The following is a 25,155-nucleotide window of genomic DNA, read 5'->3' on the forward strand; positions in this document are numbered from 1 at the left end:
GTGCTCTCAGTTTCTAGTAACAAGGTACTGTTACGCAACCTGGTACAAGACTTGACAGATCCAGCTATGGCATCTACGCCCTTCTGGATAACGAAAGGGTTGACAGAGGAAAAATCCTTTCCGTCCTCAGATCGAGAAACTACGAGGAACTGTGGGGCAGGCGGTCGTACTTTTGTCACTGGTGGCTGGTCAAGTTTCCGTTTTTGGGCACAAGTCGAGAGAGAAGAAGAAGAGAAATCCATTGCGGAGGAATCCCCCATGATTGCCAGCGTCTCCGATGGTGCGCTCCTTCCTTGTGGGGACCCTCTCAGAGGGCACTCCCGCCTTAGGTGAATGTTTACACCTCAGGTCACACCTCCCGAGAAACAGACGGAGGGACCAATCAGCATGGTCAGAAGGTATCAGCTCAGGCAATCATCCCTCCCTGGGCCTGGCCTTTACCAGGGGGTACGTGCGTGCCTTACTTGTCTACCCAGGGCGGGGAATTACGCGTTACCCCGTCACCGGCTACGCGTGCAAACGCGTGGGTCGGCCTTCAGGCGAGCACAGGGAAGAAGGAAGAAGAGGAAAAAGAAGAGAGAGAGGGAGAGAGAGGACAGACTGTCTCAAACGCCGAGGCGGAGACCAGAGAAGGCAAGGAGAAGAAGGCAAGGAGAAGAAGGCAAGGAGAAGAAGGCAAGGAGAAGAAGGCAAGGAGAAGAAGGCAAGGAGAAGAAGGCAAGGAGAAGAAGGCAAGGAGAAGAAGGCAAGGAGAAGAAGGCAAGGAGAAGAAGGCAAGGAGAAGAAGGCAAGGAGAAGAAGGCAAGGAGAAGAAGGCAAGGAGAAGAAGGCAAGGAGAAGAAGGCAAGGAGAAGAAGGCAAGGAGAAGAAGGCAAGGAGAAGAAGGCAAGGAGAAGAAGGCAAGGAGAAGAAGGCAAGGAGAAGAAGGCAAGGAGAAGAAGGCAAGGAGAAGAAGGCAAGGAGAAGAAGGCAAGGAGAAGAAGGCAAGGAGAAGAAGGCAAGGAGAAGAAGGCAAGGAGAAGAAGGCAAGGAGAAGAAGGCAAGGAGAAGAAGGCAAGGGAAAGAGTAAGGAAGACAGTGAGATGGAGAAGAACAAAGAAAGGAACCAACCAAAGGAAGGAAGAAACGAGAAGTGAAAAACCAAAAAGACCACAAATATAGGTCGTGGAACCGTCCGTCTCCGGACGCAGGCGCTAACTACCCCCTTGAGGGGGATGGACTCCTCTTAGTCACCTCTTACGACAGGCAGGAATACCTCGGTCCTATTCTAACCCCCGGACCCGCAGGGGGGTGGATGGGTCTGACAATTAGCAAAATTAGTGCATTTGGGGGGACAGAGAATTCTCATTTCATGATCAAGAAGTGTCTTCACCCTTAAAGGGTGAAAGTGTGCTTTGTCTTGTCCAGTCACGAAATAATCGATGCAATGTTCCTTGATGGCACAGTGACAACCGAATGGTAAGTGAAGGTTTTGGATGATTTCATCCTCATTATCCAAAGTGACCCTGTTTTTGACAAGATGTGGTTAATGAAAGATAGAGCTTAACTCCATCGATGCAGGAGAGTATTTGACGTCCTGGAGGAGCACTTTGGGAACCGCATTCTGGCTCTGAGGTACCCAGCAGCCACTGGCATGGGACTTGATTGGCCAACATATTCTCCGGATCTGAACACATGTGACTCCTCCTTGTGGGGTTATATTAAAGACAAGGTGCACAACAATAAATCCAAAACCACTGTTAAGCTGAAAACAGCCTTTCAGGAGGTCATCAACTAGAACGATGTTCCAATACTTCAGAGGGTTACGCAGAATTTCACTATTCGTCTGCGCCACATCACTGTTGATGATGGCAGGCATATTGAACATGTCATAACCCAAATCCAAATATCTGTAGTGACCTTCACTTGCTGAATAAAGTATGTGCATGCTGTAGTTTCTAACTAACTTACATTTTTTCCATGTAGTTCAATAACTGTCACTTTGTACTTTTTACATGAGAATCTTGTTAGTCAATTGCCTTCGAACAATGGCACCAGCAGTCACTTCAGTGGCTTGCTGTATGAGCCTCACAATATTAATACATGATAAATTCATAATACGTGAATATATGATTCAAATCTGTTCACAGTAATCATTAGTTTCATTCATTTACCATGATATACTGGGAAAAGTTTTCATAATAAGAATGTCCCAGATCTTTCTCTCATACTATAAATTCCACAGGGAAAAAATTCAAGCCGTTAACAAGAAACTGCTGACCACAGGGGAGGGGAGGGGAGGGGGGGGGGGGGGGGGGAAGAGGAGCATGCTTTTGCCAAACAAGCTACTTGCAATGAGGTTTTGTGTGTTAATATCATTAATTATATAAATAATATAAATTATAAGTGGAGAATGTAGTCATGTTACTAATATTAGCTAAACTGTTCCATAATAATGCCTTCAGAAACAATGATGACTGGCTATATACACCTTTGAAATGCCAAATGTAGTACAAGAGAAGTTCTCAGAATATTACATCTTTTTACAGTTCACACCTAATGTCCCTTCATAAATGTTACAGAAATATCAGTGCACAACAAAAATTTTAAATTCATAAAAGTGATACGCAGTTGCAATTTAATCAGCAATTCAATTGTTTATAATATGAAAGGATTCACATTGCAAGTTTTATGCACATTTTATTTAATCCACTTTTCTGTAGTTCTGTAAATGGCATATGATACTGATTATGGTAATGAGACAGCTTTTCTCATCCGCTAACAATTTTATTTATACCATATTTTTTGTAACATCCATACCGGACATGGTGAGTAATACTCTCAAATTTAAATTTGGAGGTTGAATAATTATTTTCTGCTTTGAAGCTGATCAATGTGTTCTGCTATTTAACAGAAAAATGGCTGAGTGTAGTCCACAGCTACAACAATCTGCCATTCTACGAGCTCATGGAGATGTGTGCACTGCTCAAAGTCTGCTCTAATTTGACAATAATGAACAACCCAAGCATTTGCTGTTACAGTTTCAGTATGCTACTTTTTTGCTTTCTAATAGTCATTATGTCTAGTTCCTTGCAACCCAATTTGTAAATTATTGTGTTAAATTAATATGAGCAACGAGTTATATACAATGGCAGTGAATGCACAGATTCAGCTATGAGATGTGGTGTGAGTTGCACACTAGAGAGAATTTTACACATATGTATAAATATGAAAAATCATCTCTAAACCTAAAGGTGAAAGTGCCATCTGATGAGGAAACTACGTTGAACAAAATTTAAATGTACTACAACTTCCTCTTTAAACCTTACAACATATCAAATTCATGGGACATCCCAGTGAATGCAGTGCATGACGATGTCAGAATATGTATCCAAGGATATATGAGAGCAGTCGACAATGCGTTTGCAGTATAGACCCTTTTTTCTGCCAGAATTAGTAAAATAATGTAAGTCCAAAGTTCAAGCTTGCTCTTAGAGATTTTAAATGCATTCCAAGTATCCCACTATATAAATACTAATGTAACTGAAACATCAGAATCTCAAACATCAACCTGGTAGCCCTAAGAAACTAACAGATAAAGTAGCGCTGAACACTTAAGTAAGAATATCAGCAACGGAATTATCTATCTACGATGATGCCCTATAATTTTTTCTCAGAGTGTATTTATTTTTAAAGAGTTAAAATTTGGTGGCAATATCAATCAACATTTCTTTTGCATGTAGTATCTTCCTACATAGTCTCCATCACATTCCATTGCCTTAAGCCAGTGTTGTGTAAGAGTATGTATTCCCTGTTGGTAAAAGCTCTTGTCCTGTGCCTATAGCCATGATTTCACTGCGTGTAATACACTCATCATCATCATCATCATCATCATCATCATCATCATCAAAGTGTGTACCCCACGGAGAATCCTCAAGTAGCCCAAAAACTTGAACTCCAAGGCCATTAGGTCTGAGCTATAGGAGGGGTTAAGACAATGATGTTTAAGTCATCTCATTGAATCGGGTGTACTGCCGGTGGTCTGTGTTTTTCTAACACAATATTTCGACATCGTACCTTGGCGTCGTCAGCATCAGGTGCTTCCTGTGACTGAACGACAAGCTGACCATGTCCTGTATTTATGTCTGGACAGTTCTGGTGTTCCCTACGCTGTCCACTCCAGCTGCGACTGTGTCGGTTGGTCGTCAGATGTTCCATCTTCCGTCCGCGCCCGCTCCCGCTGTTTTACCCAGTTGCAGCCATTTCGTGGCATACCCTACTAGGTCCGTGCCCACCAGGTGCATTCCTAGCACTGTTGACAGGCTGCATTTGCTGCTGGTGACCGTTCTGACTTTCTCCACTGCCCCTGTCATTCTTCCGGTCTTGTGTTTTCTTCCATTGTTTCTGTAATAGGTCCAAAGCTGGGTTCCACACCATGCTGTTGGTATACAGCTTTCCGGTGTATCAAGTTCTTTGACATCTTGATTTCGATCGATTCAGTGATGACTCTGTCACCACATCTGCAACTCGTCAGACTTCGTGGAACGTCTCAAAAACCTACGAATCTCTAACAAAGACATCATGTTCAGCTTCGATATTATGTCTTTGTTCATTAGGATACCACTTCAAGACACACTCAATTTAATCAGTGAAAAATTTGATGGAGCTGTGTTGGACCTTTTCAAGCATATCTTGACATTGATCTATTTCCTATGTGAAGGCAAATTTTATGAACAGGCTGAAGGAGTGGTGATGGGTAGTCCCTTATCTCCGCTAATGTCAAATCTGTTTGTGGAGAGATTCAAGGATGAGGTACTTACGACTGCTGCCTACAAGCCGACCTGTTTCTTTAGGTACATTGATGACATATTTGTCATCTGGCCACAAGGTCGGGAAAAATGGAACAAGTTTCTTGACCATCTGAACTCGAGGCAGCCCAGCATTAAGTTCACAATGAAACTAGAAAATAATGGTCAACTTTATTTCCTGGATGTCCTGGTGAAAAGGAAGACAGACGGCACATTAGGCCATAGTATGTATAGAAAACCTACACACACCGACTTATACCTACAGGCTGACAGCTGCCATCATCCGGCACAGAAGAATGGGGTGCTGAGGACAAAACACTGTCCGACTCAAACAGCTTGACAGCAGAGTTAGAACACATACAGCAAGTGTTTGCAGACAACGGATACTCCTCAAGGGACATCTGCAAGGCGCCACGTCCCTCCAGATGACCTGGTACTAAGGGAGAAGAACAAGAAGAGGAGACGAGGAAGGTAGCCTTTGTACCATATGCAGGACCTATATCTGCTAAGATCAACAGGATACTGAAAAAGCACAGTATCAAGAGTGTCTTCTGCCCACCAAACAAGATCAGCGTGCTTCTTGCAACGGTTAAGAATGATCTGGGATTGAGGAAACCTGGTATGTCTTACATTGGACAGACCACCAGCACCGTTGGCATAAGATGTAAAGAGCACCAAAGGCATACCAGGCTACGGCAAGCCACTAAATCACCGATAGCACAACACTGCTTGGGACTTGAGCACACCATGAATTATGATAACACCAGGATCTTATCTCAGTCCCTCTAATTTTGGGATACCATCATCACTGAATCGATCGAAATCAAGATGACAGAGAACTTGAAAATCCAAGAAGCTGGATACCAACTCAGCATGGCGTGGAACCCGGCTTTGGACCTATTACAAAAACAGTGGAAGAAAACACAAGACCAGGAGAACGAAAGGGGCGCTGGAGAAAGTCGGATTGGTCACCGACAGCAAACGCAGCCTGTTGACAGTGCTAGGAGTGCGCCTGGCGGGTGAAGACCTAATAGGGAGCGCCATCGAAGGCTGCCACTGGGGAAAACAGCGGAAGCGGGCATGGACGTAAGATGGAACATCTGGCGACCAACCAACACGCTTGCAGTGGGAGCAGATGGTGTAGGAAACGCCAGACACCATCCAGACACAAATACTGGACACAGTCAGCCAGTCATTCAGTCACAGGAAGCACCTGATGAAGACGCCGAGGTACGTCGTCGAAATATTGTGTTAGAAAAATGCAGACCACCGACAGTACACCTGATTGAACGAGATGTCACAAAATTGCCGAGAAAGTCTAAGAAATGTCCAAGTTAATTTGGAAAAATGGTCCCATGTTCATGCTCCATCAATTTTGATGAAATAACTTTTCTTTGCACCTTGTGGTCTGTTTAGAGTATTCATGGAACAAATCTTCAGCACAGCTTTGAATATCCATGAGACTCAGTCGTTACAAATGCTCTTCCCATGCTCACCAATAGCTGTACAGCGAATCGTTGAGTTGTGATGCACCAATCAGCATGAATAATGGTATCCACATGATTCACCATGTCGGGAGCACTAGCTGTGTCAGGAAACCCCAAATATGGCCAATCATGGAGCTCACTTTATGCACTTTCTGACTCTTTAGCTATAGCCTCAATAACAGTACTATCAATTGTACAATTACCATGCATGGCACAGAAGCATTTATAGGTGTTCACCACAGTTTACTTTTCCAAAACCAAGCATTCAATTACAGCATGTTGATTGTAATGGGTGTTTTGTGTAGATGCCATTTTGATAGTTCATTGCAGCCCTGAAATCTGGACTTCACACATGTGCACAAAAAACATCAAATTTGAAGCACCCAGAAGGACATTCTCTTATATATACCGTACTTACTTGACTATAAGATGATGTTTTTGCCAAAATCGTCAGCTGAAAAATACAGGGTCGTCTTAGATTTGCAGATTAAAAAATTGCTGCTGAGGTCAACATTTTAACGTTGTTTAATAGATTGATACAGGGGTTATGTTACATTTAAAGATGAAGCTTTGGCTATTGAGGTTACATGCAGATTTATTTTGAAGAACTCTGAAGGGTGTGTCGGGCAAATTATACTTTAACTCGAACATACTCTAGACTTCCCAATATGCTGAAGTACTCGATATGCTATACACGTTGCTCGAACAATCAAGTGATGTACGACTCTTGTGGCATTAGTGCACAGTGTACACAAGAAACTAAGAACTAACCACCAATACAATCTGTTGCTCTACTTAAAATCTGACAATTTTGTGAACTAATGAGGACATAGAATTACATTGTATCATCTTATAAACTCATGTAGTATTGGAACAGATTTGCAACAAAAATTCTCATGTGTGTATGGATACCATTTACAAACATTTATGGTGCTTTTTAAGTAAAGGTAATACTGATTAGTGAAAATTTTGTCCCTCAAGGAACATTACTTGATTCTGAATGCAAGTTACTGTTTCTGTTCACATATTAGAATACTGAGTAAGAATGTTACCACCTTCCAGTCAGCTTTAGAACAAGGTGCAGCAAGTAAGAAAATTAATCCACAATTAAGTATCTAAGAAACGAAATAAATTTTATTAATCTGACTGTAATAGTAATCATGAGAATAAATACAGCAGAAAGACCCATCATGGAGACAGTACTGACAGACATCACTAGATCACTGGATGAGCAAAAGATTGAGTACTGAACCTAACTGTGACTTTAATGTTTTATTTATGTATTAGTTGGTGTTGTTACATATGACCGGTAACCTAGAAGATAATGCATGGAAGGAGTGTGCAGAGAGGAATGGTGAGCAGACAGCAAATTCTGTCATGCTGCCAACCAAGGGAATCTATACTGTGTACTTTAGATTTTTATGAACATCTACCACATTTAAACTTTGTTTGCCTGAAGCCATTTGAATTGACTTTAAAATCAGACAAATACACAACAATAGCATACATTTCTTCAAGAGAGAGTAAAAGTCAAAGCAGAGTCCAGTAGCCTACTTACGTGTTTTCCTGCAGCAACATTGTCGATACTCACCGTCAAGTATGGTGGGAATGAAAGGGGGTGTGTCAGTTGCTCGTTCTATGCAGTAAATGAGAGAGCAGAGGGGAGATGATACATTTGTAAGCAAGAAACATTATAAAATTTTTACATCAGCATAGTAGTGAAATCCGATATGTATTTGGCAAAAAAACAGCTGAGCTCTCATCAAATATTTGTGACAATGAAGATATAAAGTTCAGAACTGTGCTATTAGGATGATAGTGCCAACTGAAACTAAGGATACCCCAGATGACGGGCTTCGTATAAAAATTAATGTAAATAATTTCTTTTTGTTTATTTTATTTCTCCTTGTATTATCAAAATATAGGCAATCAATAAATGACCTAAATATAGAATAGTTACAATGCTATGCAAAAGAGAAAAGAAATGGGATTTTATTTAATGATTTTCATAGAAGCAGGACAACTATATTCTCATCAGTGTGCTGATACCCAGAATCCACTGATCACAACAAGTAAACACCAGTGCTTGGAATGGTACACCACCATATACAATGGTCTGTGGAGTGATGAAGGTGGTTTTATAGTGAGGTGACAGATAAGTAACAATTCCCAATACAGCTGCCCTATGAGCAGGAGCTGGAAAATTTTATTTATGAGCACTGTGGCGATAGTGAAATTTGGTGGTTGTGTAGTCACGGTCTACAGCTATTTCTCATCAATCTGGCTCAAAAAATTAGGGCTGACCAGGAGTGTAATGAATGCCGATGTTTATGGAGATGTTAGAACAGCATGCTTCTCATTTAACTGGAATCCATGCACTGTGGTTCAAATAATACCAAGCACATGAGCTGGTCTCACCACCTCAAAGTCACAATATGCACATTTGCGGTGACCTATTGTCATTTACATGCCCACTCATGTCTGCCAAAAACCTAACGTATACCTATTCATTACGGTTCAAGAGAATGAAAATTCTGCCTTGAGCTTATCTGAACTTTGGTAAAAGCCTTTTGTGAACATTGCACCACATATTGGCCACGAACACACAGCCCATTAATGTGCTAGTGATCCCACCAACCATTAAATCAACTTACTGCAAACATAGAGTTCACATGAGGGGTGAAGTACTCCCCAGCTGAATTTCAGTGGAATAATTATTTGTCAGGATTGTGATCAACACTAGATTAGCAATGTTTTAAGAAGTCTGAAGCACAAAAATAACTGCAAATATGCTTCTCAGGTTTGCCACCAGATCGTATTGTGTAACTCGCACAATATTTCATCAATGCAACTACTCAACATCATCAGGTGGTGGTAGCTGCCGCTGTCACTGTGCTGCCAAACGCTCCTGCAGTTAAAGTTGGAAGTTCTTGTTTTTCCTGTTTTGATTTAATGGTAGCCAGTGCTGGATTCTAGGTGGCGCTTAGTTTAAAACCTGCAACCCTGTTGATAAGGTTGTCTGCTACATGGATATGTATGGCCTCCTTAACACCACTCAAGTGACGCAATGCGCAACTGAGATTTAGTTCAGACTTTAACTGCAGGTGCATCTGGTAGCACAGTCATCGCCCATAGCACATGCGCAGATGGCCTTTCTGCGGCTCCCAGCAGGGGGCACCAGGAGCGCCGCTGTCCTCCAACTATGAGAGTCTTCCCACGCACGCATATTGCCTGCTCCTGGCACGATAAATTCTGCCACCGCCGCGTGATTATCTCCAGTCAAGTCTTGCAGCAGTGACAGCAGCAGCTACCACCACCTGATGATGTCTAGCAGTTGCATAGATGAAATATTGTCCAAGTTACACAATACAATCTGGTGGAAAACCTGCAACAGATCCATCGGGAAAGCATGAAAAGTCACATCTGGTACCTCTACTGGGAGGAGATGGCCAACGATGTACGTGAGTTTGACAAGTTACACAATAAGAGAGGTAGACTGCTGTGCGCTATGGCGTTTTTATTGAGATGCCATGACAAGCAAACTGTCCCAACGTTTGCTAAATTTAAACGTCATATTGAATCTGCAGCCGCTGTTATAATTAAACGACGGGTGAGTGCAGCCCTACTGAGAGAGAGGGTACGTTATAGAATATGGGAACTGCACATGGTGTCCACAAAATTGCTATCACTGAATCACTGCATCACTGCTTCTGAAGATCTCTTCGAAACTCTCAGTGTTATCTTGGGACTGGATGGATAGCGCTACATGGGCGCTAGCTGACTGGTCAAAACAACAAGCCAAGGTCCGCCAAATGTCCAAGTATTCTCTTCTTGAGGGCCAACAGCAAGAAGGGAATGCACCACCAACACACAACAATCCTGCCTATCAAAAGCTAAGAGATGATCCGACTGGCAAAATCCAAGAGAACAACATTAGATCTTCTCAGGAAGAGTTCTATTCCTTCTAAAGTGACCAAAAGCCTACACCAATAGGCTGCAGTCCCCCCAAGACTGTACGGCCTACTCAAGATACACAAGGATGGAACACCTCTTCGCTGATTAGTGATCAACATTAGAGCTCCCATTTATTTTCTGGCCGAACATCTTACTACACTGTTGGGACCTCTCATAGGCAAGTGTGATCACCATATCTGGTATTCAGAGGACATTTAAGCTACAAGCGTAGGATATTTTCGTTAGTTTTGATTTTGTATCTTTGTTTACAAAAGTACCTCTGCAGGGTTCGTTAGATCAGCAGCCAGTTTGAGAGAGACATTGTGGCATTATTGAAACATGTGCTAACCTCAACTTATTTCTTATTCCATGACCAGTATTTTGAACAAGTGGACGGTGTTGCCATGGGAAGTTCAGACTTTAACTGCAGGTGCATCTGGTAGCATAGTCATCGCCCATAGCACATGCGCAGATGGCCTTTCTGCGGCTCCCAGCAGGGGGCACCAGGAGGCTCATGGTGGCCAACTATTTTATGGAAGACTTTGAGGAAAAAGCATTACAGTCACCAAGTCTCAAACCACCTTGTTTCCGGTGGTATGTAGATGATACTTTTGTGGTGTGGCCCCCACGGAATAGAGACATTAACTGGGTTTATCCGGCATCTGAACTTGCTCCATCCCAATATTCAGTTCACAATGGAGGTGGGAAAGGGTGACATCTTAGTCAGAAGAAAAGCTGATGGTACACTGGGACACAGTGTCTAACACAAATCAACTAATATGGAGCTATATTTGCAGGCCACAAGTTGCCATCATCCTGCATAACGCAGCAGTGTCCTAAGCTCTTTGGTGCATAGAGCACATGTAGTCTCAGATGCCGACAGTCTACCTGGTGAGCTACAACACCTGAGAATGGTATTCCAACAGAATGGCTATTCCAATAGGCACATATGCCATGCATTCTACTCTAAGAAAACTCGAAGCAGGGATGTAAATGAAGATGCAGAGGCACCCACTGGCAACAGCGTTCTTGCGCCATTTTGGCGGCATGTCTGAGAGAATAGAAAGAATCCTCAAAAAGCGTGACGTCAAGTGTGTTTTGCAGCCACCAAAAAAAACTGAGGAATTTATTGTGCTTGGTCAAAGACGACCTTGGCCTTAGGAAATGTGGTGTGTATAAAATCCCATGCCAATGTGGAAAATCATATATTGGACACACACGCCAAACAGTGTAAGAATGCTGCATCGAACACCATCGTCATACACACCTGGGACAACTTGATAAATCAGCGGTAGCAGAGCATTGCCCAGACACGGGACATCATATGCTTTACGAACAGACTGAAATTTTACCCGCAGCAACATCTTTCTGTCACTGTGTTGTTAAGGAAGGCGTACATACCCGTATGACAGACGATCTTATCAACAGGGATGCAGGTTTTCAACTAAGAGCCACCTGGAATCCAGCAATGGCTGCCAATAAATCAAAACAGGAAAAACAAGAACTTCCGATTCATCAAGTGACGCAACACACAACTGAGATTTTGTTCAGACTTTAACCGCAAGAGCGTTTTGCAGCACAGTCATTGCCCATAGTGCACGCATGGATGGCCTTCTGCGGCTCCCAGCAGGGGCACCAGGAGCACCGCTTTCTTCCAAGTACGAGCGTCTTCCTGCGCACGCGTATTGCCTGTCCCCTGCATTATAAATTCTGGCACTGCTGTGCGATTATCATCAGTTGCGCCTTGCAGCAGTGACAGCAGCAGCTACCACCAGCTGATGACGTCCAGCAGTTGCATCCATGAAATATTGTGTGAGTTACACAATACGATCCGGCGGCAAACCCGAGAAGCTTATTTGCAACAGATCTATCGGGAAAGCATGGAAAGTCACAGAAAAATAACTCCTCCCACACTCTCTTCACCTCACACTTTGTTACTTGCAGTGGAAATTGATTTGAACAATCTGCAAATATACATAGCAAATAACTAGAAAAGCTAAAACAAAACAACAAATGTGAAGCAATCAAAATAAACTGGGATAACAGAGTCAAGCCACACACAAAATCAATAATATACAAAGTTTTTAGTGTACAAGTTAACATTCTAGTTTAGCTGGTAGTATATACTGACTTTTAAAACCTCTTTTGTTCCTACACACACACACACACACACACACACACACACACACACACACACACACACACACACACAAAAAATAAATAAATAAATAAAATTTAGAATACAATACAAGAACATACGGTTGATGGCACATACCTGTTCTCACATCCCAAAGCTTAACAGTGCCGTCATCTGAGGATGTTATCACAAACCTGTGGTTGAACTGCAGACACGTTACAGCTGACTGGTGTTTATTGGGACCTGATACAAGAAATATTTCTTTTTGCACACTGGAATAAGATAATCACAGAAGGCAATATTTATTAACATAGAATAAAGATAAAAAAGGAAAACACAACGGATAATGACATACCCAGGAAGAACGCTCGCTTGCCTGGGGCTCAGGAAACCTTCCACAGACTTTTCAAAGAACAATCCTGACATTATGAAAGTGTGGAAGAACTGAATCTGTATGAACAAATGGGATTTATTTCACACTGCTCATGAACACAAGCTGTCGTTCCAACACTAACCCTTAGGGCACAGGCTTTGACAGGAGCCCTCAGCTCATTTGTGGGCATGCGGCCCAATTACATTAATTCTGCATATGCATAAACAACATGGCCAACCCTGCCTGCATGCATTTGGACAGTGCACAACTGTCGCCTAGGCTCTGGCTCGGCTGCCTGACAGTCACCCTTTTGCCCACCCCTGCCCAATTGTGTCTATGGGGGCCTGGTTGCCTGACAGTGGGCATACAAGCTGGAGCAGCCTGCACTGCACCACCATTTCATTTAAAGCATTGGACAGTGAAATCTTTTAGTACTCAAAACATTGTTAAACTGAATAGAAGACATATGCACAGAGTGAATAGAAAATTTCTTCCTTTAATAAGAGTCATTCATCAAACTGTATTCATGACACCATGGCTCAACACTGAATTCTGTATATTCATTTGGAAGACAACTGTCAAGAAGATAGTTCCACAAAAAGTGAGTGAGTTAGCAAAAGCAGTCCTCTGCTTAACTCTATCATCTACAATGATGTAAAATTAGGATACTTATCTGAAGAGATATAAAGAGATATAAAGCACGGTACAGAGTGAACCCACTTAAAAATGAAAATTTTAGGTATGTGTGGGAGTCTTTGTAAGACATCAACTGACCATAACTTTCTGGGATTTGTTAAATGTGCACAATATTTTGATACAATTTTCGAAGCACATGAGTACATCATTGTACTGATATTGGGTGGAATACTGCTGCACTGCCTGTAACTAAGGTACAGTACTTGGAAATATGAAGAGCATGAGTCATATTCTATACTGAATTTTATGTGACAGAATTGTTGGCCAGAAGTTTACCTTCGAGAGAGAAACTATTAAGTGCTGCCAAAGACAATCATAAAATTACACAAACTATCCCAGCTTTCAGAACTAAATGGTGTAGCAGTGGAAGGGTGATTTAGTGATCCTGGAAATAGCATGTTCTGTTAGGAATCAGAAAATAATACTGGTGCCATCTGGTGAACAAACCTCTGCCACTGACCCCGATATCTATGTTCTGTCTACAGGAGGCTGCTGAAACTTTGCACTTGATATATGCATTTCAGGTTGGCAGCTTAACAGTTTAATGCGCGAGAGAAGCACAAGGCACTAGGTGTGCATCACGAACCAATCCCAGCACAGTAACTGCTTCCCGTCATGATGTCAAAGCTCCCACATTTCCAGTTAGCGTTGGTTTCCACCGTAAACTTGCAATGTTCTGTGCTTTAGAAAATTCTGATATGTGAAAAATGCCACAGAAAAGAGGTTGTTCGCCTATTGACAATCCTTTGCATCAAAGTGTGCTGCTATACAGCCAGGCATTGGAGTTACTACAGAGAACCATAGTTTTATGAGCAGAAAGCAGTGGAACACACATCAAAAACTCTTGGAATTAGTGCAAGAACAGTAGTAAGAGAGTGTTACTCTAAAAGTTGAGGGATTTAGATGTGAACTGTAATGATTTCAAGGCATCTGGATCAGAAGTGTATATTTAGCGACCTCTGGGAAAGAAGAAAAAGCAGCTTCACCTTGTCACCTACTTAGATCCTTTCCAGACTGATCCAATTTGCAGGCATATTTATGCTTACTACAGCAGCTAAAGTATCCTACTGTAGCAAAGTTGCTAGTGTTGTTGAAAGAAAGTGAACTTTTACAAAGTGCTAGACAGAAAGAAAGTCCTGTTAGAAAAGGTGCATATTGTAATAGTTTGAAGCATATTCTTTCGCAAAATTGTGGGTGAGGACATTCATTCCACAATATGCCTACACAGAATGTTGTTTAACACCGAGAAAGATGCCAGTAAATGCTGCATGGATGACACTCCACGTACTAGTGGTCATCACCGACAGGAAGAGGAGCAAGATTAACTCTGGACCATGCAGGTTCTTACAGTGGTTTCCGTCATGATTAACTTTTAGTTTTTCAGTCCAAAAAGACAGGTGACTACCAAGAAGACATGGATCAAACCCAATTTGCTGAGTGGTTCAGGAACCTTTTAAAACAGTTTTCTGTCCCTACAACAATTGTAATGGACAATGCTCCATATCATTCAGTGATACAGAACAAAGCCCCTACCACAAATGACTGCATGATGAAGATTCTGTGATATTTGGTTATTAAAGAAAATAAGCCTATGCCGCCTACGTATGTAGTAGACAATATCGTTACGGCACAGCATCATATTGTAATAGGCCTACCACTGTATCACTGCCATTTCAACTCTACTGAATTAGTATGGAGGGATGAGAAGACATACATAAGGAAGAATAATAAGTCTTTTACAATAACAGAGGTGGAAAGGCTATTGTGTATAGCTGTTGCGACTGTGGATGCAGCCTCGTGGAGAAAAAAGGTTGAGCACGTGTTTACGATATGGAACAGAAACCTCTGTCATCTGCTATTTGTATAAAGGCTGCTGTTGCAACATCGTTACTGCAGTGTAGCCAACCAGACTTGTCACAACACAAACTGTCAAGTATAATGCTGGCACAGATATAGATGACGTCCTGGACCAGTGAACAACACAATGTTGCCATGGTGGTGTTTTACAAAAACAACAGCTACAGCTACACAACCACGTAGCATGTATATCGTGCTCATTACACACACACACACACACACACACACACACACACACACACACACACACACACACACACACACACACATCCCGCCCCAATCCCATTGGCACATGCTATCAAACTGAGGGTACAGAACTATTAGGAAATGGATGATACAGTGCGAAAGAGGGGTGGAAGTGCAAAACGCATGTCATACCAGAGGATGTTGCAAGAGTGGAAGCAGCCACCAACCAAAGACCCAGGCATTCTGCATGGATGCATGACGTATCAGGTCACAATGTATGGCGAATATTTCACAAGAAACTGCAAAGTTCACGGAGTGCTAAAACTGATTGCAGACAGACTTTCACAGAGACTGTAATTTTGCTGGGAATTGGAACTCATGAATGATGACCGAGGCCTCTGCAACGATCTGATCATGAGTGGTGAGACCAATTTTTGTGTGTCGGGCTTCGATAACAAGCAAAAACTTAGATACTGGTAACGTGAAAATCCTGAAATGCTTCATGAAATGCCATATCATAGACATAAAGTGGTAGTGTGTTATGGCATATCAGTGTTTGGAAACAGAACTTTATTTATATATTTATTTAAGACGATTGTGATGATAATGTTACTGTGCATACAGAACGTTACATTCACAGGCTGAACCATTTCCTAGTGAGACATCTTTCTGACCTTCCTGTAACTGCAAAACACATTCTTCCAACAAGAAGATGCCACATGCCATAGTTTGCGGCATTCCATTTATGTGCTACAAAAATAAGTCCTGGTCATCTCATCTCCAAGAATGGTGACATCTCATGGCCTCCAAGACCCCCTGACATTTCAGAATGTGATTTCTTCCTTTGGGTAATTTGAAATCTCAGATCTTCCTCTGTGATCCACCACACACCATAAGGGAACTGAAGAATCAAGTGTGGTCCCACAAGATCTTATGTCTAATTTCTGATTTCTGTAGAAGACTTGACATGTGTGAAGGTAAATAGCAGTCACCTGCATTATGTCACTTTCCAGTGATCAGCATTTTAAACTGCAAGCATTGTCAATTCATGTTTTATTTCTTTCAAATTATTGTAAATAAATTCATAGCACTAGTGGAGGTTTCAAAAACTCCTGTTTCACTGCCACTCCTGTTATAAGTTCCTTCTTCAGATAGGAGGGAAAGGAAGATTAGGAGATTAAAATGGAAGGGCAGGTAAATTAGACCCAAGATCCAACTGTTATGAGAGTATTTTAGTTTTTTCCAACTGAATTTTCCTTTCGATACAATATTTCATAATGTCACTGTTAGTTCACATAACAAAGACATTGCAAAGAAAATTAAAAGGTAATCATGAGTCAGTTCCTATCCTCTTCATTTTACTACATAGTAACACACGTACAGTTTTTTCAGAGAGAGAAAATTCGTTGCACTTCACAGAACTCAAAGAATCGTTTAAAAAAAAAAATAAAGAAAAATACTGAAAATAGATGTAACAGTAATTATGAAGATACTGTTAACTCAGTGGTAACAGGTTATAAAAGCAAAGCCATGCACAGACTGCAAAGAAAGGGCTATTAGTACAATGGAAGCTCTCAACATTTAGAAGTACCTGTGTAGGCTACATAATGAACATGTTTTGATGTTGATACAGTATAAACCCACTTTTACATTCCTGGAATTACCATTTTCCTGCCATTTATAACATTTTTCATCGGTCCTGTCAAATTTCCTATGCCCACAATGTTAATTTGCACCTGATTTTGTGTCAGCATATTTTTAATTTTCCCGCGATTCACGCATTACGAAAAAATGTTTTTGGTCAAAATATGACGATGGCATGGTGTTGGCCGTCCAGTAGTGTTTACAAATATTAAGTGGAAAAGTTTCTTGACACCAGGGCATTCTACTCAGTGGATTTGCACTGGTAAATGAGTAAACGTTTTAACAATTCCTGCCATATCTCCCACCACTGCCAAGCTCTAATGGCATGGTGGCTGATGGGAGTAACTAGGTTCCTTCGAGTGAAGCTATCGTGATCAATCACAACCATTTCCAAACTGTCTCTACTGCGCAAATGCAGTTTCATGATTGTTGTGATCATCGTGACAACTTTAAGGAACCATATTTAGCGTGTTTCGGCATAAAGCCATATGGAGCGCTAGTTGACACCATCACTCACTTTGCATTGCTCAAATGTTTTTAGTGCAAACACAGCGCTGGTTATGTATTGAATTTATGCTGAGCAAAATGTGTTACAAGAATTTATTCTCATTGTCAAGTGTAGTATTTACGTATGTATTCTTTGTAATGTTACACAAACAAACAATGAGAGTGATGGTTTGAGTGTGTGTGTGTGGTTTCCTACATAACTGATGAGGCACAGTAGCTGATAACCTCAAAAAGAAGACTACAGTGCAAGAGACGCAGAATAACACATATTCAAACACCACACAAAATACATATTTGCACTTGACAACGAGAAAAAAATTCTCAAAACGCGACACACTAAGCATGAAAAAATACGTAACTGGTGCAGTATTTCAAAAACATCGATTATGACATGAAATTGAGTCAAACGTTCATGCTTCCCAGATAGTTATCAGTTCCAGTTACATCAGCGGATTTTATTCGGTAATAAATCTTCATTACATAGTAAAAAAGTCCCTGACAAGTCTTTTGATGGCTGTTATGTACATATATCAGATAGAAAGTGCAAGGGGGTATCCTATATGCAAATTTTACAGCTTAAAACATTATTTTCCACCTTTTACATTTTCCTGCAGTTTACACCATTTTTTTTTAAAGTCCTTTGAAAAGGGTAAAAGCGGGGTTTCACAGTATTTCATTGAGTATCGAGTTATTGAACTCAAAAGGCTCTACTTACGCTTTCATTCAAATTTTTCTAGTTTTCTTCAAAATTAAGAAAGGACTTGAATCAAACAGTCAAATTTAGGTTTTTCAATTTTTTATTGTCATTTCCTACAGAAGGTGCAAATTTTGACTTACAAGGGGAAGGCCTCAGACACAGCCAACTGATTTGGCTCAAATTTGGCAGGTCGCTTGTGTACAACCTAAAACGAAGGGATCTAAGATATTTTGGGTCAACACCCCCGCAGTTTTGAGAAAATCATCCCTAAAGATTATGATGAGCAATCAACTTAAAATTGGCGGGATCAATAGATAATTGTAAATAGAGCATTTTTCATCAGCAGGTATGGGGTCCGAAAATGCATACTTTTCCAGAAATTGAGGTAAGAAACTTTTACAACAGCTGCTTCTGTACCCACATGGTAAACGCTTTTCACCGACAGCACAGATAGCGCAACAGCCAAGGTAACTGGCTGGGAATTGGAGAACCCGGGTTCGAATCTCTAAGAAACCTAGCACATGTTGTTTTCGTTTGTATTTTTCCATATCTCAATTGATAGGGATAGGAGGGTTAATACGTTAAGTGAATCAATAAGGAATGATGATAATAAGGTAGGCAAATAAATTTCTCAAACCTCTTGGGATAGTAAACAACTAAAATGTTACTCCAGGTCACTTTACAATGGTTCTTCCAGTCACTGTTACGTGTCCTCACTTTTCTTCAAACAACTACATGGATGGTACTTGTCATATAAACATTTGAAGCAAATATACTCATGGTGCCAAGAACATTTAATGAATGCAATCTTTCGACAGCTACACTGTTCCTTCCGAAGATTGGTGGAAAACAAACTTCGTTTACATTTAAAAATATGTCTTTTTCAGGAATTAATTTTGATGCGTACCACATATACGATATTATTGCCTTAAAAATTGGGACTGAAAGTTGGTTATGAATTATGCTGTGAATAGTTATTGCAAAAAAAATGGTTCAAATGGCTCTGAGCACTATGGGACTTAACAGCTATGGTCATCAGTCCCCTAGAACTTAGAACTACTTAAACCTAACTAACCTAAGGACAGCACACAACACCCAACCATCACAAGGCAGAGAAAATGCCTGACCCCGCTGGGAATCGAACCCGGGAACTCGGGCGTGGGAAGCGAGAACGCTACCGCACGACCACGAGATGCGGGCTGCTATTGCATCTGTGCAGTTGTGCAATTTCCACTGGGTTTCCAGAAGCACACTGCAATTCTGAAGCCTGGAAATAAAGTTTTTAACCTGGCAATAGAAATAGACATCACACGGCTGGCACACAGATGTGCAGTTTGGCGGTATTACTTTTACTGTGTACGTCGGCTGACCCTCGCCATCTATAAACATTGTGTCATAGATTGTAGTATTAATTTATCCATTCCAGGAATCTAGTATTAGACAAAACTTGTTATCAGAAATGTATGGTTTTAAAACATTCTCAAGAAATGTTCTGTAAATCACATTCGTCAGTTTCCCGGATTTGGAGCAGGTAATGTAAACATTTTTCAATGAGTCAGTTAAATGATTGAGGTCTTCTATAACCCAAGGACCAAATGTAACATTCATTTCTTGTAAACACAGGAAAACCTTAGGCAACACTTTTCCAGAGGTTGTGATGGCATATTGCGCCGTGTACCAATGTGTTAGTTTTTTACTACCAACTGTGACAAGGTTTTGTTTTTCTCCTTTATGCGATAACATGCATCAATGTTCACCCGATACTCGCATCCTGTTTGATCGGTGTTGATCATGTAATCATGATTAAAACCAGTCATAAGTGACGCTGTTTGCGTGCTGAAAAGAGCCGCCACTTTCTGTATATCTTCTATATTTTGTACCTTCTTATGAGAGACAAACTTAGTGACGCGCCGTCGACGAATTTTATATTCCGATTTGAAATTTCTTGCCCAAGATAATGATGCAGCAAATGTAAACACCTTGTTGGCCATATACTGAAGCACTGCACCTGCAGCCCACTCCTGAAATATTCTCGTTCTTAGATTCTCATTACGTTTGCGGACCCCATACCTGATGATGAAAAATGCTCTATTTACAACTATCTATCGATCCCTCCAATTTTGAGTCGATTGCTCGTCATAACCTTTAGGTGTGATTTTCTCAAAATTGCGGGGGTGTTGACCCAAAATATCTTAGAGACCTTCGTTTTAGGTTGTACACAAGTGACCTGCCAAATTTGAGCCAAATCGGTCGGCCGTATCTGAGGCCTTCCCCTTGTTAGACCATCAGTTGGATTTATGCAGTGCAAATCTAAACATGCATCTTTCACAGATGGCTGTGAAACACCTTAAAACCAGTACATGTGGTGATGATGAAATCAATGTTATGCTTTTATGAGAATGAAATAAATGTTTTGTTTGAATCACTAACAACATACTTCATCTCAATGCAATATTTATATTGTCAAAAGCATGCGGTGCATGGCACTAAAATCACGATAGATTCTTCTCAGTATTTAACATCAATAAATGTAGTACACATTACATACATACTTTCATAGTTGTGAATTTTCATTTTTCTTCAATCACATCTGTACATTTACATTAGTTCTATTCTCTACACTGATGTGCATATATTATCCGTTTAGCACATGTTTCTATGTATACTTTACACTTACTGCTAATGTTCATCAACACCATATGAAATAATGTAAGTACCTGACAGTGTTTGCAGACATTGGCCAGTAACAATATCCCACACTTTAACTGTGGAGTCAGCATTTCCTGAGACAAGAATGTTATTTCTTAGTTCCATGCCTGACGTTAGAGACTGGTGCCCCATGAGCGTGTGTCGACATGCGCCCGTTTCCACTTCCCACACACGAATACTTGTATCCAGGGAACCACTCACCACGTGCACTCCGTCGAACTACAACCAGTAACATGTTATTGTCATAACAGAAAAAAGATACAGGCATTAGTTCACAAATAGAAGTTCATTTTTTGTTCACACTAACAGACAATTTATAAAACACAAATTATTTTTCTATGAGCTTTCTGAGGTTCATTGCATTTCAAAAAATACATAACGTGAAACATAATTTGTAATCATACGCTTCTAGATAAGATGTCCATTACATTTAAATTGAATTTGTACAGATTTTGGTCACAAACAGAATCTCTTTATAGGAAACCTATTATCAGACAGACAAACAAAAACAAAAGATGATGCATGAAAAACCAACAATTGTCACTTGACTTTTGAAATGGAGATTTTCATTGAACAATGGTATAAGTAGACACAATCACTCACTGTATTAGTTGTGACATTGAGTAGTGGACTGGCACATAAGAACATCTGACAACACAAAATGACCATTGCTGGACACTAAACTGCCAGCCATGTTGCAAAGGAGCCAAGAGTTTACAGTGCTGCTCATAAAAGTAAAGCAAACTTCTAAAATTTGTGATGATAACTGAGAGGGTTGCATCTTACTGACACTCATTCTAAGCATTTACCCTCTGAAGAAATACAAGAAAATTTGCTCTTTATCATTCCCAGGATTTCAGATATGGAAGGGCACCTGACGCCGTGACACACAGTCAAGGGCAAAACAACAGTAAGAAATACCCAAATACCAAAGCACTTACTATAGTGACTTCATAATTTGGTGCTATAATCTAAAGACTGCACATTCGTCTGACTAACTGGATGGCCATACATGACCACACATGGCCTACTAATACCAAGCCCATAATGGGACTGGCATGCAACCACTGCACGACTAAGTTGTCTGCACACAGCCAGCTGACAGACATATCCCAGTAAAATGGCATTGGACTTAGTAGAATGTAATCGGTGCAAGCAAACACCTGTTGTTACTTGTGTCTGGGTGTCTTTTGCACTTTATTACCAACTATGAATATAGAGATGTTTAAAAGTCTTGTGTATGAGAATAAGTCACTGTGGAATATGAAAGACAAGAGATATCACCGCTACAACTCACAGAGGAGCCCATGGTTGAAAATTACAGAACTTGAGTGGGAAGCTAAGTGGAAATGCTAACGATAAAAACAAAAAACATAATACTGTGTGATCAGATTTAATGGATACATCACACATGATGTACAGTGTCCATTCAATAAGACTGAATAAAAATTTCCAGAAACTGTATTTCAAATAAAAACTGAGTGCACCACCTACACCTTAAGTAATTAGTATTCTCTAAAGTAGTCAAACAGCTTCCACTCTTGCACTTTTTCTGAGCAAAGGAAAATCATAAATTTATCTTGGATGGAATACTCTGCACTGCCAACAGAAGCATATTCTTTTGTTGATTGTGTCAACTTACAAGTGAATGCAGCTGCTGGTTCTTCCCCCTCCATGTCAATTCTGATGACATGTAACAAGCATGCACATTTGAGTATAATGTCAACACTATCAGATTTATCGACTTCAGTACTTTTTTGCAGGAATTTCCATTTACTAGTCATTATCCTAATCTCACATTATATCACTTGTTGAGTCTTAGAAAGACACCTATTTAAACAGTTTGCATTGGTTTGGTCAATCTTTTGACACTGGGAATGGTCTCACTTCTGTTGCCTCGTGACCAACTGGTGTGACTTGTGTCAGATGTTACTTGGCTATAATCATATTATACAGACAACCTGTTAACTGGACGAACACAATCCCAGTGGACATCCAGGCTTATACTTCATCCTGTAAAGGACAGAGGCTATGATTTGATTTACAAATATCTCATTTTCTGCTGCCCCTCCTACGCAGCCAGGGTGAAATTTGAAAGGTTATTGAAGGGTCTTGGCATGAGGTCAGGCCAGTTATCTCGCATGGTCCATTTTGTCTCCATCCACTCATTTTCAATGGGCTAAGGTGGGTGCAGAAGGAGGTCAGTTGAGAAGAGAGATTTCTGTACTATGTGAACCATTTCTGCACCATAGCTGACACATATTACGACTGATGCTAGTAGAACAGAGTATTTCCTCTCAAAATACAGTTGTCACACTGACTGAATCATAACATCACCCATAATATGAGTATACTGGGCAGCACCCAGTCTGACAATTATACTGTGAAGCATTCTAAGTCAATGGGGATACATCCAGTCCCCAACTGCCACAGATACACAACCAATGGAAGGCGACAACATAGATATATCTGGGACCAAACAGACAGTATGTGGTTTTTATACTTATACTAGCCCATCATTCTCTAAGGATTCTGATTCAATAGAAAATTTACAGTAAGTCATTCAAAACAGATATTTTCCTCAGGAAACAGTAATTGGCAGAGTCGATAATCGCAGCACCGCTGTCACACGTTTGCTTTGTAGTCCAGCCTCTCAAAGCCAGAGCCAAATCATATCTAACCACCCAGGAAATGCAGCAGTATCTTCTAATTGCAACACATCCAAAAATCATTTTTATATGAGGTGTTTAGGTTAGGTTAGGTTAGTGTTGTTTTAACGTCCCGTCGACAACGAGGTCATTAGAGACGGAGCGCAAGCTCGGGTTAGTGAAGGATGGGGAAGGAAATCGGCCATGCCCTTTCAAAGGAACCATTCCGGCATTTGCCTGAAACGATTTAGGGAAATCACGGAAAACCTAAATCAGGATGGCTGGAGACGGGATTGAGCCGTCGTCCTCCCGAATGCGAGTCCAGTGTGCTAACCACTGCGCCACCTCGCTCGGTTATGAGGTGTTTGTCTGCCTCCATATCTGAGTGGTGTTTGCAGCTGACTGCCACGCAGAGTATCTGGGTCGATTCCCAGTACTGTCAGGTATTTTTCCTTTGTGAGAGGACTTGAACAGGGTGTGCTCAGCTTCATTAGGCCAACTGAGGAGCAACTTGATCACGTAGTAATGGTTCCAAGGTCAAGAAATCCAGCGACGACAGGGAGAGTAGTGTGCCGACCGTGTGCCCCTCCATACGGCATCCAATGCTGCCACTGGCAAAGGGTGAGATGGCAATTGCTTGGGCTCAATTGGCCTCTCTAGGGCCAGAAAATGGAATTCTACCTACATTCACCTATAGTGTTTATGAATTTCAAGTTCATTATCTTTTAATGGTGGTGGTACATGACAATGTCCACTTCCCACATATGCATTGTGTTCTCCAGTACCACAATGTAACTTTATCATTTGCCACACAGTGTGTTTAGGAATCATAAAAAAAACTAGGGATAGTACCATTACTCTAGTGATTGGGTGCTGCAGTGAAGATTCTAGCAACAGCACACAATGTTCAAAGTATTTATGTTCTGTGGTATACGTTTACTTTCTGGGTTTGTTGTAACTAGCTAACGTGGTATGCTGTCAGGATACATCGCTTTATCAGTACTACATTCCTAGTATAGAACAAATACGCAACTTTATAGGTGACCCCAATGTGGTCAGTATATGTAACGTGACCAGAAGCAACTGCAACGCGTTGTTTCAACCACCTGATGTACTTGACACAACTGCACCAGCTGCATTGCACTGCGCATTTCTTATGGTGACCACGGTCATATCCCCATGACAGAGATGTCACCTATGACCGAGCTACCAGGAAGTGAGACAATTTCCTGGCATTATAAAATTTCTATTGCTATTTTATATGTATCCATGCACAGTTGAAGCCTCTATTCAATGATTTGTTGAGAGGTGCTCTGAAACTGAAGGATGAAATCTTATGGACCTCTGAGAATGAAGTAGTTTCGCAATAGTGAGAACAGCCATCACTTGAACTATGGTATTAGTGCACCTGGTAGCCAAGGACCCCTTCACTTTGATAGTACATGCAGTGGCAACAGTGACAGGTATCATACT

General features: G+C 41.1%; 1 protein-coding gene across 1 annotated transcript in view; it reads right to left on the minus strand.

The window, feature by feature from the left end:
• Window positions 1-25,155, minus strand: part of LOC124612765 (F-box/WD repeat-containing protein 7) — a 139,768-nt gene that overhangs the window by 16,554 nt on the left and 98,059 nt on the right. The window contains exons 10-11 of the mRNA XM_047141159.1: window positions 21,043-21,253; window positions 12,504-12,608 (exon numbers count right to left, since the gene is read on the minus strand). Of these exons, the coding sequence (XP_046997115.1) occupies window positions 12,504-12,608; window positions 21,043-21,253 (316 nt within the window). The remainder of the gene's footprint in view (window positions 1-12,503; window positions 12,609-21,042; window positions 21,254-25,155) is intronic.

Source organism: Schistocerca americana, chromosome 4 (assembly GCF_021461395.2).
Source record: "Schistocerca americana isolate TAMUIC-IGC-003095 chromosome 4, iqSchAmer2.1, whole genome shotgun sequence".
Taxonomy (NCBI): Eukaryota; Metazoa; Arthropoda; class Insecta; order Orthoptera; family Acrididae; genus Schistocerca; species Schistocerca americana.